This window comes from Phocoena phocoena, chromosome 17, assembly GCF_963924675.1.
Source record: "Phocoena phocoena chromosome 17, mPhoPho1.1, whole genome shotgun sequence".
NCBI classification, from domain to species: domain Eukaryota; kingdom Metazoa; phylum Chordata; class Mammalia; order Artiodactyla; family Phocoenidae; genus Phocoena; species Phocoena phocoena.
In genome coordinates, this window is record NC_089235.1 from 6,222,424 (window position 1) to 6,238,340 (window position 15,917).

The following is a 15,917-nucleotide window of genomic DNA, read 5'->3' on the forward strand; positions in this document are numbered from 1 at the left end:
CGTGTTGACTTTTTAAAAAATATTTTCGTGTCTGCTGCCGTTTCCTGCCCATCCTTTCAGTTTTTGAAGAGTTGGGTGCTTGTTGAAGTGTTAGGAGAGATTGATAGAAGTCTGAAGGTTTGCTTCATTGCAAAAGAGGCATATTAGACGTCACCGATGCCGTAGCCTAAAGCAGCAAAGGGATTCTCAGGAACCCACTGGCATTTCATGAACTGGGAACGACCCGCATTTCTGCACTCGTCTAGTGTTTCCGGGGTTTGGGTATAAGTGATGCCAGCCGGGCGTGATCGGGAGGCGGGTCTCCCCGCTGGGAAGGCGGCGGGAGGAGGTGGCGCGTGGGAACCCTCTGCCGCTCTTTCTCCGAGCGCGGGGCGCGGGCCTCGTGCGGCCGCCGGGATCGCCTCCCTCCCGGGCGGGCGGCGGGGTGCCCTGGGGCGGGGGCGCGCGGCTCCGCCGTTGCTGCAGCCGTGATGTCACTCGCCCATCCTAACCCGCGGTTGGTTGTTGTGTGTTTCAGCTCTGCCTGCAGTCGAACACAAAGACCTGGAGGAGACTCCCACATCCTTCGGGGAGGAGAAAGGAGGCGGCGAAGCAGCTGAAAGGAACTTGGGGCTTGGGGCCTTTCCGCACCGGGCGGCCCGCGAGGCGGCGAGGAAACTAAAGCCACGGGGCGGTGAACGAGCCGGGAGATGAGGCGCTGCCGCCGCTGCTGCTGCTGCTGCCGCCGCCGCCGCCGCTGACACTCGGTTCCGGACCGTCCGCTGCCCTTTGTGCCGTCCGCACATGTGTCTGCCCGGCGCATCCGGAGGCGCGCAGACGAGCATCCACCACGGCCGCCGGGGAGAGAGCGCCCGCCATGCCCACGGAGAGCCTACAGACAGGTAGCATGGTGAAGCCGGTCAGCCCCGCCGGCACCTTCACGTCGGCCGTGCCCCTGCGCATCCTCAACAAGGGGCCCGACTACTTTCGCCGGCAGGCGGAGCCCAACCCCAAGCGACTCAGCGCCGTGGAGCGGCTGGAGGCCGACAAGGCCAAGTACGTCAAGAGCCAGGAGGTCATCAACGCCAAGCAGGAGCCCGTGAAGCCGGCCGTGCTGGCCAAGCCCCCCGTGTGCCCGGGCGCCAAGCGCGCGCTCGGCAGCCCCACGCTCAAGGGCTTCGGCGGCGGCGCCAAGAGCGAGGGCGGCGCGCCGCGCGAGACCCTGAAGCTCGAGATCCTCAAGAACATCCTCAACAGCTCGGAGGGCTCGAGCGCGGGCTCAGGCCACAAGCACGGCGCGCGGAACTGGCCGGCGCCGCGCGCCGACGCGGCCGAGCTGCACCGGCACTCGTTCGCCGAGTCGCTGCGCGTGCGCCCCACGCCCGGCCGCGGCAGCCCGCAGGAGGGCGGCTCGCACGTGGGCCGGCGGCCGCTCGAGCCCGCCCCCGACTCCTTCCTGCACGTGTCGCACAGCTCCTCGGACATCCGCAAGGTGACGGGCGCAAAGCCCCTGAAGGCCATCCCCTGCAGCAGCTCCGCCCCGCCGCTGCCCCCCAAGCCCAAGGTCGCCGCCCCGGCCGCGGTCAGGTCCCCCGAGGCCGAGGCGGCCGAGCCGGCCTGCGGGGTGGGCCGGAGACCCTCGCTCCAGCGGTCCAAGTCGGACCTGAGCGACAGGTACTTCCGGGTGGACGCCGACGTGGAGCGCTTCTTCAACTACTGCGGACTGGACCCCGAGGAGCTGGAAACCCTGGGCATGGAGAACTTCGCCCGCGCCAACTCCGACATCGTCTCCCTCAACTTCCGCAGCGCCAGCATGATCAGCTCGGACTGTGAACAGTCTCAGGACAGTAACAGCGACCTCAGAAACGATGACAGTGCCAACGACCGGGTGCCCTACGGCATCTCCGCGATCGAGAGAAACGCTCGCATCATCAAGTGGTTGTATAGCATCAAACAAGCCAGAGAGTCGCAGAAGGTGTCCCACGTGTAAGAGGAAGCGCGCGCAGCGGAGGGAGGGGGGTCTCTGTCCGTGCCTCGGCAGTCGTGGAGGTTGTGAGGTCTCCTTGCAGTGTTGTGAGCTTCTCCACTCTCTTTGTGTTGCTTGTTGTGCAATGTCTTTCAAGTTGCATGCCCGCCAACGTGGGGACTGACCTGGCGCCCTCGGCCACCATCGCTGCAGAACCTGGCCGATCGCTCGCCATCCGCCAAAAGTCCCAGGCCAGATTCACACTAGGGCTTCGATCTTCAGCAAAACTGTTTACAAGGAAAACGGTATACAACTTCTTCAATATTTATGTGGTTCCTGTGTTTTTATATCCCGCGCTATGGTGTCTTAATTAAAAGTTTTATCCACTGGCTTTTAAGTTGGGAGTAGCATCTTTTTGAAATAAAAAAAAAAAAAAAAGCCAATCTGCCTACACTGGAGACCGAAACAGTGGGAAAATAAATGGGGTCTGCTTACCAAACAGATAGTGACTGACCCAAGAGAGAACCGGGCTGGGCTTTCTGAGGAAGAAAGTGGGGACCCTCGTGTGAATCATGTAGGTACTGACATCCGCTCGTCACGTACTCAAGTAAGGGTTGGGGCGGCGGTGCTATGTACGTTTTGTGTCCGATTCGGTGTGTAAATGTTGGTGGTTCTGTGTAATGCTGACCCCAAGGAAAGACAATCAATGAAGGTGATTAAATCCGGAGGTTGGGTGTTGGCGGGGTTTGTTGATATTGTTCTGATTTAGGTTGATTCAGAAATTTCCACTGTTAATCTTTTGACAGAATGGCCACCCTAGAGCTGATAATGTCTTTTTTTTTTTTTTTTTTTAAGTTTGTTTTTTGGTCAAGAACTAATCCCATGCGGATTCTCTTCCCTCCCTTTGTTGTTGTTGTTGATAAAGGGAGAGGGGAGTGGGGCTTGGGCAGGTGGGAGCTATCTGAAGACATGAACACAAACGGAAATACCAGCCATATCGGTATAGAGCCTCCCATTCACAAGTCAATACCTTTGGTAGCTGAACCAGATCTGAGCAGCGTGCCCTCGCGCATATGTTAATCCGTCAGGCTGTGGACCTTTGTTACGCTCTAGGTAACCAGAAACACAACTCTAGGTAGCTTTAAGAGCCTGTGGTCCCTAGAGCTGCATATCAGCTTGTTCCTTTTCCCCCATAACCTGTCCTCCAGGTGGTCTAGTTAGGAGTCCATCAGCTGCTGTAGCAGAGAGGTCCACCTACAGTGCCCAGCTTCCTTGCTCTTGTAGACACGCTCTGGAGCTCCCAGCAGCACTGCCTTAGGCTTCATCAGCTAATAGGACATTTTCTACGGTGTAAATGCTGTAAGACTTTGTACATACTTCAATTGTTATGAAATCTTTAAGAAGAAAAAAAGGAAAAGTTACTCTAATAAATAGCTCTGGTGCAGGCACTCGTGGTGGTTTCTTTGTCCCTTCCTTTGCTCCCTCCATGGAATTTTCACCTTGGACCGTGAGCCAGAAGCAGATTTTCGATGGTCTTGAAGGAGCAGCATTTCATTAAGTTATTTTCGCCATGACACAGTTATTCTGAACAGCCGTGTTCTGCATTGTGTGCGTTTTGCTAAAATAGTTGCATCGAGGTTCCTGAGATACGCTGCCGCCGCTTTACTTAGTTCACACTTTAAGCATTTTCATCTTTTCTTAAACATCAGAATTTTTCACATCTTCCACCAAACTCTTCAGTTGTAAATATTTGTGAGTTCTGACGGTAGAGACATACTTTTGAAATTTATAGCCTTGTTCTTATTTGTACAAGTCCAATGTCATTAACATTACCTGTGTTCAGACACTGGTCCACTCATTCATTCATTCATCCATTCCTCTTTCAAAGGGGCGTTCGTTCAGTGATTCCCTTTTCAGGCCTCACCGTTGACCTGGGATGCTGTGGTCAACAACACAGTGTTTGCCTCAAGGAACTTAGATCTTCACTCTTACTTTAAGAGAAGTATCATTCCTCTCAACGGACATGTCTTACCTCCTGTTATTAGGACATTGAGTATTCAACAGGTATTTAATGAATCAAGTTATTTGAAGATTAACATTTCTTTTAAAGTTCCATATAACACGTAAAAGTAAAAGAAAGGATTATTTTTAAAGTTTCAGAAACAAACGATACGATTCCCAACTCTTACCGTTCACAAACGTTTTCCTTTTGAAAATCAAATTTGGTTCCATGACTCTCCACTGGTTTTGAATTTTTTTGGTTCTCTGCTTAACTTCTAGTTCAACTAGAGCTCTACTTTCCATAAGAAAGACTTTGAAATACTGCTGTGAGTGGTGATAGTACAATGCATTCAAGATAATAGGATGAAAGTTTTATATTTTTATATACACACACGTTTTTTTCCCTCACCATTTGGATAGAAATGTGACCATTTAAAATATTCACGGCTTAGCATTTATATATCCATCTCTTTCTGGGGCTATTGAAATACTAAAGATAGATGTTATTTTCCTAAGGTAACTGGTTTTGGGGGGAGATGAGTACTTGACGAATTTAATATCCCTGCCTATGCGGATTTTGTTTGAGTCTCCCAACACTTCAAAACCACCTTTAATCTGTGTTCCAACAGAGCTATAAATCACCCCACTATAGTTCAGTCTAATCTTCTGGGGCCTCTTTATACCATGGACAAATGTGAGGCTTTGGGTTCCTATGGAAGATGGGAGTTCATTATTTTCTTTTTGTTCTTGAAATTAGAGTTTCTATAAAGGACAATTTCAAATGCTTAATATTAAATTCTGAGAGCAAGACATTTCCTAATTGTGAAGTCCTCTTTGCAAAAGGCTCCCTTTTGTAGCTCATGGGATTAAGTATCTTGAGTGTGTGTGTGTGTGTGTGTGATGATACTGTTGGTGTGAATATACGGCTGTAATATAGTTCAGCCCACTTCTATCACCCCACACAGTGCAGAGTGACACAGGATTGCACTAGACGGCTCTGGAGACTGGTCGTTTCTTTTTTCAAACCACCATGTCTTCAGACAGTCCTCCCATATCCACTGCCTCTGCCATTGCCATAGTTCAGGCTCTCGTCTTCTCTTAACTGGACTGTTGTTCCTAGAACTCTCTAACTGGAATTCCCCCTCCCCACAACCAGCCTCTTCCCATGCCATTTCATGCCAGGGGTATCATAATCAACTCTGATGATGTCACTCCTCTATGCAAAAACATCCTCCAGCTTGAATAAGTTGCTGATAGGATAAATCCTAACTTTTTGACAGAGAAAGTCGGGCATTTCCCTCACAGACCTCATCTTCTGTGTCCCCTTCAGCCACCCAGCCTAGGCCTCCAGGCTCCAACCAGAGAGAAGTTTCCACTGGGAACTTTTTACCACTGCATCAGTGACCTATGGCTGCGTAACAATTTTCTCCAGTACTCGGCAACTTAAGGCAATAAATATTTATCACCTTGGTTTCTGTGGATCAGGAATCCTGGAGTGGCGTAGCCAGTTGGTTCTGGCTCAGGGTGTCTGGTTAGACTACAGACAAGATGTCAGCCAGGGCTGCATCATCTGAAGGCTTGACCAAGGCTAGAAGATCTGCTTTCAAGACGGCTCACGTGGTGTTGGCAAGAGTCCTCGCAACACGGCATCTGGCTTCCCCCAGAGGGAGTGACCTGAGAAAGCAGGGAGGAAGCCACAGTGCCTTCGGTGACCTGGCATCCTAAATCACACACCTGCACCGTGCCCAGATCGTCAGGAGAGTGTAAATGCAGCCACACTCATGGAGAGGGGAGTGAGGCGCCACCTTTTAAAGGAAGAAAGATCAAAGAATTTGTGGACTTGTTTTAATATCACCATTACTGCTGAGTTGCCGTAGCTTTTCATTCTGTGAGGAATGCTTTCTTCTCCCTCCGTGGCCTCACAGACTCGACTGTCAACCACTGCGATATTTTTGAGTTTCAACATTGCCTTTTCAAGTTAGATGATCATTTTTGTCATGATCACCGTGGACCCAGACTTTCCTAGACTGCGTGCGTGCCTTTGTGTGAATTTTGAGACAGTATACTTTCCTCAAAACATTTTATCTTCTGCCCTAGGGAGGAAGGGGGGAAACTGTCCTAATAAATGCACAAATCTCTGATGGTTACAATGTGAACTATGGCCCGAGAGTCGGGCACAGAAGCCCAAGGTGTATAGTAGATGCTTAATAAGTGTTGATATTTTTAAGCTATCACATTTAACTCCTATACCAGTTACACTATAAATGTTATCACACTGAACCCAAGGTGATAATTACCGACCCATTTTAGAGATGAAGAACCTCAGTTCCATAGAGATTAAGCCCCTTAACTAAGAACCCAGGGGAAGTAAGTGGCAGAAGGGAACCTGAACTCAATTCTGTGGTTGCTTCTCTGCACTCCCCACAGCCCAACTCAAGACAAGCACAGGTGGACTGAGTGTGTTGTACTAAAAACCAAAGCGCCCTTAAATTCATCTGGATAATTTTATCTGCCGCCTGTGTATACAAGCGTATCTCAAACAGTCAGATTTTCAGCAATTTCACTCTTACCCAAATGGTAACCAATAAAATTTTAACAAAGACTTCAGCCCACTGAGTTCAAAGAGACAAGGCTATAGAATCGCATTCTTTCATTCTTGAACGAGCCATTTTGAAGCCCGGTCCTTTCTTTTTTTTTTTTTTTTTTTTTTTTTTTTGCGGTACGCGGGCCTCTCACTCTCGTGGCCTCTCCCGTTGCGGAGCACAGGCTACGGACGCGCAGGCTCAGCGGCCATGGCTCACGGGCCCAGCCGCTCCACGGCATGCGGGATCTTCCCGGACCGTGGCACGAACCCATGTCCTCTGCATCGGCAGGCGGACTCTCAACCACTGCGCCACCAGGGAAGCCCAGGTCCTTTCTTTTTTGATCAAGGACTTTGAGAAGGGCAAACAGTGGAGGGAAAGGCCTGGCCACGATTCAGCAGTCAGGAAACACGTGTTGACGATTCGGTGAATCAGCATCGCTCTCCTGTCCCAGCCTTGGGGATGTACACAGTGTGTACTGACCAGAAGATGCACTGGGGAAGGAATATATAGGTGAAGGGTGCTCCAGAGGAATGGAAGAGATTCTTCACTGAGAAAAGATGACTCACCTCACCACGATGTTTTAAATATAAATTTATTTATTTATTTATGGCTGCGTTGGGTCTTCGTTGCTGTGCATGGGCTTTAGTTGTGGCAGATGGGGGCTACTCTTTGTTGCGGTTCACTGGCTTCTCACTGTGCTGGCTTCTCTTGTTGCAGAGCACAGGCTCTAGGCGCGCGGGCTTCAGTAGTTGTAGCTCGCAGGCTCAGTAGTTTTGGTGCACGGGCTTAGTTGCTCCACCCCATGTGGGATCTTCCCGAACCAGGGCTCGAACCTGTGTCCCTTGCATTGGCAAGCGGGTTCTTAACCACTGTGCCACCAGGGAAGCCCTCACCGTGATTTGTGAAAAGTCCACCCTCCTTGTCCACTTAGCCCTAGAAGATGACAGAGAGTTCTGCCGGCTTCCACTCTGCTGTCCATGAGCTGCCACGCCAGGGGCCAGAGGCTTGGCGGCTACGCATCTGGCTCTGGACAAGTCAGGTGCAAGAGGGTTTCTCAGGTGTTCATCTCACGCCCTTGCTTTGGCAGAAACCCAGCAGAAGGAAAGCCCAGAGGGAGAGGGACCTCCACAGCCCTTTGGAACCCCCTTCCTTCAATAACTGAGACCCATCTGCCTAAAAGTTTGCCTCCACTCCCTCATCTGTGAAATTCGAGGGAACCAGCTGATGTGTGTGTTCTCTTCGGGGCTTTGTGACGGCACCAAGGGCTGTTTGGGGAGCATCAGGATGAGGTGTGAGGAATGAAAATTCAGAGAAGACTAGGCTGCTCTGGTCCTGGCAAGCAGGACAGCAGGCAAGGCCTGATGGGGGCCAAACACATCACTGACGGGCATTTCATGCACCGGCCGCCCAAGCGAGTTTTAGTTGGGGAAAGAAATAAAGTCTATAAAAGGATTCTTCTCTGAATGGAAGGAAACTCCTGAAAACTTTCAGGTTGTCAGAAGCTGGCAGAATTCAACGTGGCCAGGTACACACCATGTACAAACTCCAAGGATGATAATAATAATGATACAGTCTTTCACTAGCTGGGCATTTCATTCATTTCACATTCATGAAACAGCTATCAGGATGTCTTCGATGCACTGCTAAGCCCGTTGTCACATCATCTTATGTTACTCTCACAAGAACTTTGGAAATAAATTAGAATCCATTTTGCTGATGAGAGATCAGAGGAGTAACCAACTTCTCGAAGGCACACGTACAGTAAGTGAAAAAAGTGAAATGAAAACCCAGGTTAATAAAGCACGTCCTAAGACTCATTCCACAATGAATTTTTAGCATCTAGGGTGGCAGGAGCCATTTTTCTCCTTTGCAGTAAGTCACCTTGCAGAATATTTCTCAGAAGCTTAAAATACCATTGCATATCCTGGTTTGTGATTTTCCACACAGGGAGTGACTCAAAGCTCTTCATCCTGTTTGATCACATCAGGACTGAAGCTTCTGGGTTCTTCTGAGAGACGTTAGCGATCCACTGTCTCTCTCCAACTCAGTTCGCAGAGGAAGAAACAGATGCAGAGAAATAAGGCGGTGGGTCTCAGCTAGGGCTGAAGAGCAGTTAGGTGGCAGATGGGGGTAGAGCAGAGGAACCTGGTGCCCTGGCACCTCCACTAAGTACCAGGCTCAAGGAGCAGCGGACTGGGTACCACTAACAATTCCATCATACGACGTGATTACTACAAACTCTGTTGTTCCTACGCTGTGTTCCTCGTCTCAAAAACTATCAGATATTTAAAGAAATTTCAATTAGGAGGCTTTCTGTTAACGTACATTAACTATTTATTAATTAATCCTAGCAGATATAAAATTCTATTAAAAGATTAAGAAATTTCTCTAGGGACGTTATGGACAATTTTGGAAATAATTACCACTATTTTAATTTTTATTTATTTATTTTGTTTGCGGTACGCGGGCCTCTCACTGTTGTGGCCTCTCCCATTGAGGAGCACAGGCTCCAGACGCACAGGCTCAGCGGCCATGGCTCACGGGCCCAGCTGCTCCGTGGCATGTGGGATCTTCCCGGACCGGGGCACGAACCCGTGTCCCCTGCATCGGCAGGCGGACTCTCAACCACTGCGCCACCAGGGAAGCCCTGAGGATTGTTTTTTGGTTTTCTTTTGTTTTTTAGTTTTTTGTTTTCTGCAGCACAACCTAGCCCACCCTGACTGTTGCCTCAGGGGAAAACCAATACAGACATGGCAGCAAATACATAGAAGACCACCATGGTATTCCAGCAGGGGGCAGAATCAAATGGCCAGGCTTAACACATTATTTCTCAAAGTGTGCCCCCAAAACACATTTGAATTCCTTGAGGTTCTCAGTAAAAAGTAAATTCCTGAGCTCCACACCAGGTCTAGGAATCTGCTTTTTTTTTTTTTACAAGTACCCTCCAAAAGATTCTTAGGCGTTAAAATTCCGGAGTCTCTACTTTCACAAATAATCAACTTCCAGTGTTACTAACTAGAAAACTGGTGAAAATGTTACAGTTGCCAGATATTTGAAAATACCTTTGTTACATTTTAGAATCATAGTTACAAGCGCTAGCCTTTTGGAGTCTAATTTTCAGAAGTGAAAAATACATTCGAGACTACCTACCATAAACAGGACTAATTACTATAGTTCAACTCTACTGACTGGGATGGGCAGGGGAAGGGGAACAAAAATCTAAGTCTGCAGACATGATTTTCAACTTGACTCCCTCATTTGTCCCAAAGGTCAAGGAGTAGCATACATATCTTTTCTTTGCCAAAATACAAAAGCTTACCCCTTACATGAAAATACATAGTCAACATGGCGCTGCTGGGTAGTGACCATTGAAGGCCTCCTAGCCGACTGTCTCCAAGGCATAGAAACACCTCCCACTTTTCAATGTGTGTGTGCTGACCTCTCAGCCGTGGGTTCACCATCCTGTTCTCTGACAGTTCTGCTTACTGGGGTAGAGAAAAAAAAAGGCAAGCCACGCATGAGTGCAACTGCTCCCTCCACTGAGTCAAACTGCGGTGGCTCGTAATTGGGAACATATGGAATTTCAACTGGGGAAGGAAAAGTCCAACAGTGCCTGGCTTCACAGGTTTCGCCTTCGTAAGTGTAAATAAGTTTGAAGCTTTCGAGGATTTCTAGGCATCCTTAATCTTTTCCAGTTTTTTCTTCCCTTTTATAATAGATGGAGAAGAGCAGCCAGGTGAGGTCTTTACGTGCACCACGAGCTCACCTTCTGGCAGACAGGCTTCCAAATGCTTCCGTCACATCCCTTTCCTCTATTGAGTTCTAGACCGTTTTAAGGACTTGAACTACTGAGCATTTTATTTTGGTGGAAAAAGGTGAAACATTCATTTAGTAACTTCATGGGCGTGTGGTTATTTCACTAAAGGCTCTTCCTGTTTTCTCCCAATGAACGGACAGCTGCACACGGTTTAGGAATGTGGGGCTCACGTCTGTGGCGGCAGGAGAATCACTCCACTTGGTCTGGGCACAGGCTTGATGTGTTCTGTCCACCTTTCGAATTTCCCAGAGCGTCTCAGCGTACGAGCATCTGATATAAAACCAACCTTCCCCCTAAAGGCGCCTTGCTCTGAGTTTACGGATTTGCGTCCATCTGCTAAGAATTCTTTGCTTGAAAGAATTTGAGAATTGAGATTGGGACGGCATTTCAGGCTCCCGAGGGTGTGTTTTCACCCCCAGATTCACCACCTGATGCCTTTTAAACACAGTTTAATAGTTGAAATGGATTTTTGTACTTTCTGCACTTAAATGATTATGCCTTCATGTGCATGCACACGTTGGATTTCTTAATTCCAGACAAGTGTGTGGAGGGTCACATTACATCCCAGTTAGTTCTTTAAATTGGAATCCTAGTGATTTGGGGAGGTCGTTCAGAGGGATTTGAAATTCTATGCAGCCCAGCAGATAGGAAGGCTGATTTCAAGCTGAAAAGGAAATATTAAGCATCTTCTCCTCTTTAGCACTGATTTGCTCTTAACCTTTTTTCCTGGTGATTGAGCTGCTTTTTCACACATTCAGTTTTAGGGGAAAAGAAAAAAATGGAGAGCAAACGTCTTGCTTAGTGAGAAGACAAACCTACAGCTAATGCGGTGGGTGCAGTTCTGCTGGATTTTCCTCTTTCTGTCCCTGCACACGTGCCCGCCAGTAGGTTGCCTCCCCATGGGCAGGCGCTATTTTCCCCACTGCTGGGTCACCGCTGTCTGGTTAACTGTCCGGTGCGTATTGAGTGTAGGTGCTTGACGCTTGTTGGAGGAATGTGTGGTAGGGAGAAGCCAGGATCACTTTAGGAGTGTAATCTGAGAGGAGAGACCAGAAGGGCTCAGCAGGTGGCTCCATCAGCTGTGCCCTGTCCCTTCACTGGGCTCCCAAACACACGTGCCATTTGTCTTTCCCTGCGGCCGCCTCCATCTCATTCCCCTGCCGTGAGTCGCTGGTCTGCTCTAGGCTCAAGGCCTGGCGCTACAGCAGTGAGCCCACCAGAAAGAATGCCCACCCACAAAGAGTTCTGGTCCCCTTGGAAAGTAAGTTAAATAAGTCAGCTACATAGAATGTTAGACAATGGCCCATGCTTAGGAGAAAGGAATAAAACAGGGATGAGTGATGGGATAGGAAGTGGCGAGGGATAGGAAGTGGCCTTACTCAGGGTGACAGTTGAGCAAAGACTGAAGGAAGTGAGGGAGGAAACTTGCAGAGATCTGGGGAAAGCAATCCAGGCTGCAGACGCAGCAAACACGGTGCGAAGCTGGCCCACAGGGCTGAATGGGAGTGAAGCGGGATCAGGTAGGGCCCATTAGCTGTTTAGTGGTAAATGTCTAAGAAAGAAAAATGTTCTAGAAATCAAATGCCACTTAGGAAAAGTCCAGGTTAAGCAAACTTCAGCTGGTTCTCTGGGATCTTTATTGAGCCATTAATCTCCAAAAGGCAGTTTTAGTGCAAACTGCTTCCTAAGTGAATGTGAGTCCAGAACCACTTTTGGTGAAACTCAGTTCTGTAGAGATCACAGAAGCAAGCTGAGGGACAGGAGGGTGGCTGGGTGGCTGTGCTGGCTGACTTGAGGGCCCCCAGCTGTGTCCCCAGCGTTCCCTAACCAGCCTGAGATATTCAACCATCAGAGAAAGAGGGGGAGGCCTAGAGGGAGCTGCTGTGTCAGGCGCAGAAAGAGCATCATAAAAATATTACATTTTCCTTACACATAGGAATAGAACTAAGTCCCACTGTTCCTTACTACCAATTGGTACTGTTGGTCAGTCCTATATTTTTTAATAAATTTATTTATTTATCTTTTTATTTTTGGCTGCGTTGGGTCTTCACTGCTGCGCATAGGCTTCATTAGTTGTGGCATGTGGGCTTCAGTAGTTGTGGTGCATGGGCTCAGTAGTTGTGGCTTGCGGGCTCTAGAGCGCAGGCTCAGTAGTTGTGGTGCATGGGCTTAGTTGCTCCACGGCATGTGGGATCTTCCTGGACCAGGTCTCGAATCTGTGTCCCCTGCATTGGCAGGTGGATTCTTAACCACTGCACCACCCTGGCCAGTCCTATTTTTATTTTCTTTATTAATAGCATTTGTGTAACAGAAAAGTAAATGATACAGAATAATATAATTTCAGGGCTTCCCTGGTGGCGCAGTGGTTGGGAGTCCGCCTGCCGATGCAGGGGACACGGGTTCGTGCCCCGCTCCGGGAAGATCCCACATGCCGCGGAGCGGCTGGGCCCGTGAGCCATGGCCGCTGAGCCTGTGTGTCCGGAGCCTGTGCTCCGCAACGGGAGAGGCCGCAGCAGTGAGAGGCCCGCATACCGCAAAAATAAATAAATAAATAGTAATTAATTAATTTTAAAAAATTATATAATTTCAAATAGACACCTTTATTCATATCTTTATAATAAAGCAATAACACATGTGTATAATTGTATATATACACATATAGTGAGCATACACTATATATACATATATAACATACATTTCCTTAAATATACGCGAGTATATATATGTATACATGAGTACATACTATACCTATATATGTATGTAACATGCATACATATACTATACATAAACGTATTATACATATATAACATATATAACCTATGCTAAATGTACATATATAATATACACACATGTACTAGAAATATATTTATAAATATATGTATATATAGTATATACAGGGGCTTCCCTGGTGGCGCAGTGGTTGAGAGTCCGCCTGCCGATGCAGGGGACGCGGGTTTGTGCCCCGGTCCGGGAAGATCCCACATGCCGCGGAGCGGCTGGGCCCGTGAGCCATGGCCGCTGAGCCTGCGCTTCCGGAGCCAGTGCTCCGCAACGGGAGAGGCCACAACAGTGAGAGGCCCACGTACCGCGAAAAAAAAAAAAAAAAAAAAGAATTAAAAAAAAAAATATATATATATAGTATATACATATACCATGTATATGTGTATGTACGTGCATGTGTGTATCTGTGCATGTGTGTATGTGTGTACGTACATGTGTGTGTGTACATGTACCTATACGTGCATGTGTGTTTGTATATGTATATGTACAAGCTGGTCCCCCTGCTTGAGCTCAGAGCTCAGCGGTGAGCTGGGGGAGGCATTAGCCACCAGCCCAACCTGGAGAAGAAAGACAACAGGAACCATCAAAACCATGGAGACCAGCAATCAGCAGGGTGAAATCCCCTAGAGCCAGAAAGGCAGGGACCTAGGCTGAGCCGACCACAGGGGCTGGGGCACTTCCAAGAGCTCAAGCCTCCCAGCTCCTGCCCATGGAGATCCCCACCCTCCGACCTGCTCCTGGGGAGGGCCAAGCCCTCCCCGACTCCCAGCAGAAGGCAGCAGAGGGGCTGGGGGCGCCCACTCAGAGTGCCTTCCCTTCCTGCCGTGCCCCTTCATTAGCTCCCTCACATCGGCTGAGCCCCAGTCTCATCATCTGTGAAGGGGCTACACTGTTGCCTCCTTCTCTGCAGGTGCGAGGGTTAAATCTGTGTGCACAGGGGTCGGTGCCTCCCCGCCTCCTTCCTGCTGTGCTCTTTCCTCCCAGGAAGGACAGACCAAATGTATTGTCACCACAAAGGGGGTGAACTTCAGGACAGGATTAGCCATGGGAAAATGGTTTTCATTCACTTACATAAGAATTACCACTGCAGGCCTGAGTCTGGAACCCAGAAAGGAGTCAAACAGGTGAGCAGAGGAGAGGGCGGGGCATCCGCGTCTGGAGCTCCGCCCCCCCCCCCTCCCCGCCACATTTGCTTTCCCAGCAGGAAGCGGCCTCGCTTCTCCTTGTGACAGTTATTCATTGCACAGAACATTTGGCAGTAAATCATGGGTGGCCTTGTGCCATGTCTTCTGTCGTGTTTCAATTTGTTGTTAGAAATTGTTGTTTAAATCTTACCTTAGTCTATTTAACTTTTCCCACTGGGAAGGCGATGGGAAAACCCACCCATGGAAATTTTCACACTGCGGCTTCATCTGGGAAAACCCACTTTGCATACACGCTGCCCTGACATTAACTCAAATGCAAATTGACTTCCTAAGACTTTCCGGTGTGGGTTTAGCTATAAAAGTAACTGTAGTTCTAAAAATAACTGTGGTTCCAATGGGGGGGGGGGGGTGTAGAGGCATACACACGTGCAGTTAATTAAAGACCTAATAGACCGTCCAGGCTCTGAATTGAACGTTGCCATTCCTTTCATTGTGCATCACTGAATGCCTGCAGTCCAATATCATTTAATTGCTTTAAATTCTGTTTTCCATTGTGCTGCGTTGGTACAGTAATAGGAACTTCAGTTGCGGGGGTAGGGAAACCAAGGACAGAGAGAGAGAGAAGTTTCCCTGAGCACCGTATACAGTTGCGGGCTGGACTTACTGCAATAAAGCTTTCTGCAGAACTCATTTAGTATTACAACTCTGCAGCACGCCGTACCTTACCTAGCAGACAAGCATTTGTACCTACTCACCGTGGATCGGAGCTCAGCTCTGCAGCACGGTGTTACGGCCCTGAACGTGAAGTAGAAGGAAGCAGCTGGCTGGAAAACAGACCAAGAGTGGCAACTGAGTGAAAACCACATTTACAGAGCTCACCTGAGATCCTTCTCCTACCGCAGGCCCGGGAGGGCTGAGGGGCTGCAAGAGCACCAAACGAGATCGAATGATGTTCTAGATACTGTTGGAAATTGAACACTGGAAGGCTTAGAAGCGTTACATCCAAAGGATTTTGTCTGAATGCTTTTCTAGGGGTGTGTGTGTGTGCGTTCATACTTTCATCAGAGAAGTCGTGCGTTCATACTTTCATCAGAGAAGTCGTGCTCTGTAATTTAGGGATTGGAAAGTGTGCCTAGAGGGTGAAGCCTCTGCACTGTGGGCTTTGTTTGCTGCTTCTTGCTCTGTCTGAGCTGATATTTCAGGCACGCTGAGCTCGTTTCCACCCTGAGACCTTGCAGATAAGATGGATGTCCCAGCAGATAAGACAAGACTGCCTGGGGAGCTGCAGACACCCTCCCCCGGGACGGTTCCCTACACACTGGCCAGTCAGAGACCAGCAAAAACAATGGCCTTTTTTCTCCAAAGAGCACACAGTGTCCAGCACAGCCCGTTAAGCCTCCAGCATCACTGACTCTGTGTGAGGCGGCATCTCTTAAATGACGGCAGTTTGTCAATTCGGTGGAGGCGGGTACATCCTGAGAATGCTGACAATGGGGCGCTGTGCTCCCCACAGGACAGAGGGGAGAGTCTGTCCCAAGGTCAGGGGCAGAAGAAGCGAGCAGAGACCCCACACCCACCCAAGAAATTTAGAGACAGAAAAAGGGAAGGGCAGCGAGCCAAGGCCGCTTCCAGGACCGAAGGTC

The 15,917-nt window shown here is 49.0% G+C and overlaps 1 protein-coding gene across 1 annotated transcript; it reads left to right on the top strand.

Annotated features, from left to right (window-relative positions):
• The first annotated feature begins 856 nt into the window (after positions 1 to 856).
• FAM110B (family with sequence similarity 110 member B) lies at positions 857 to 1,969 on the top strand. Its single transcript, XM_065895694.1, has one exon. The coding sequence runs from the start codon at positions 857 to 859 to the stop codon at positions 1,967 to 1,969; it is 1,113 nt and encodes a 370-aa protein (XP_065751766.1).
• Positions 1,970 to 15,917: the final 13,948 nt, after the last annotated feature.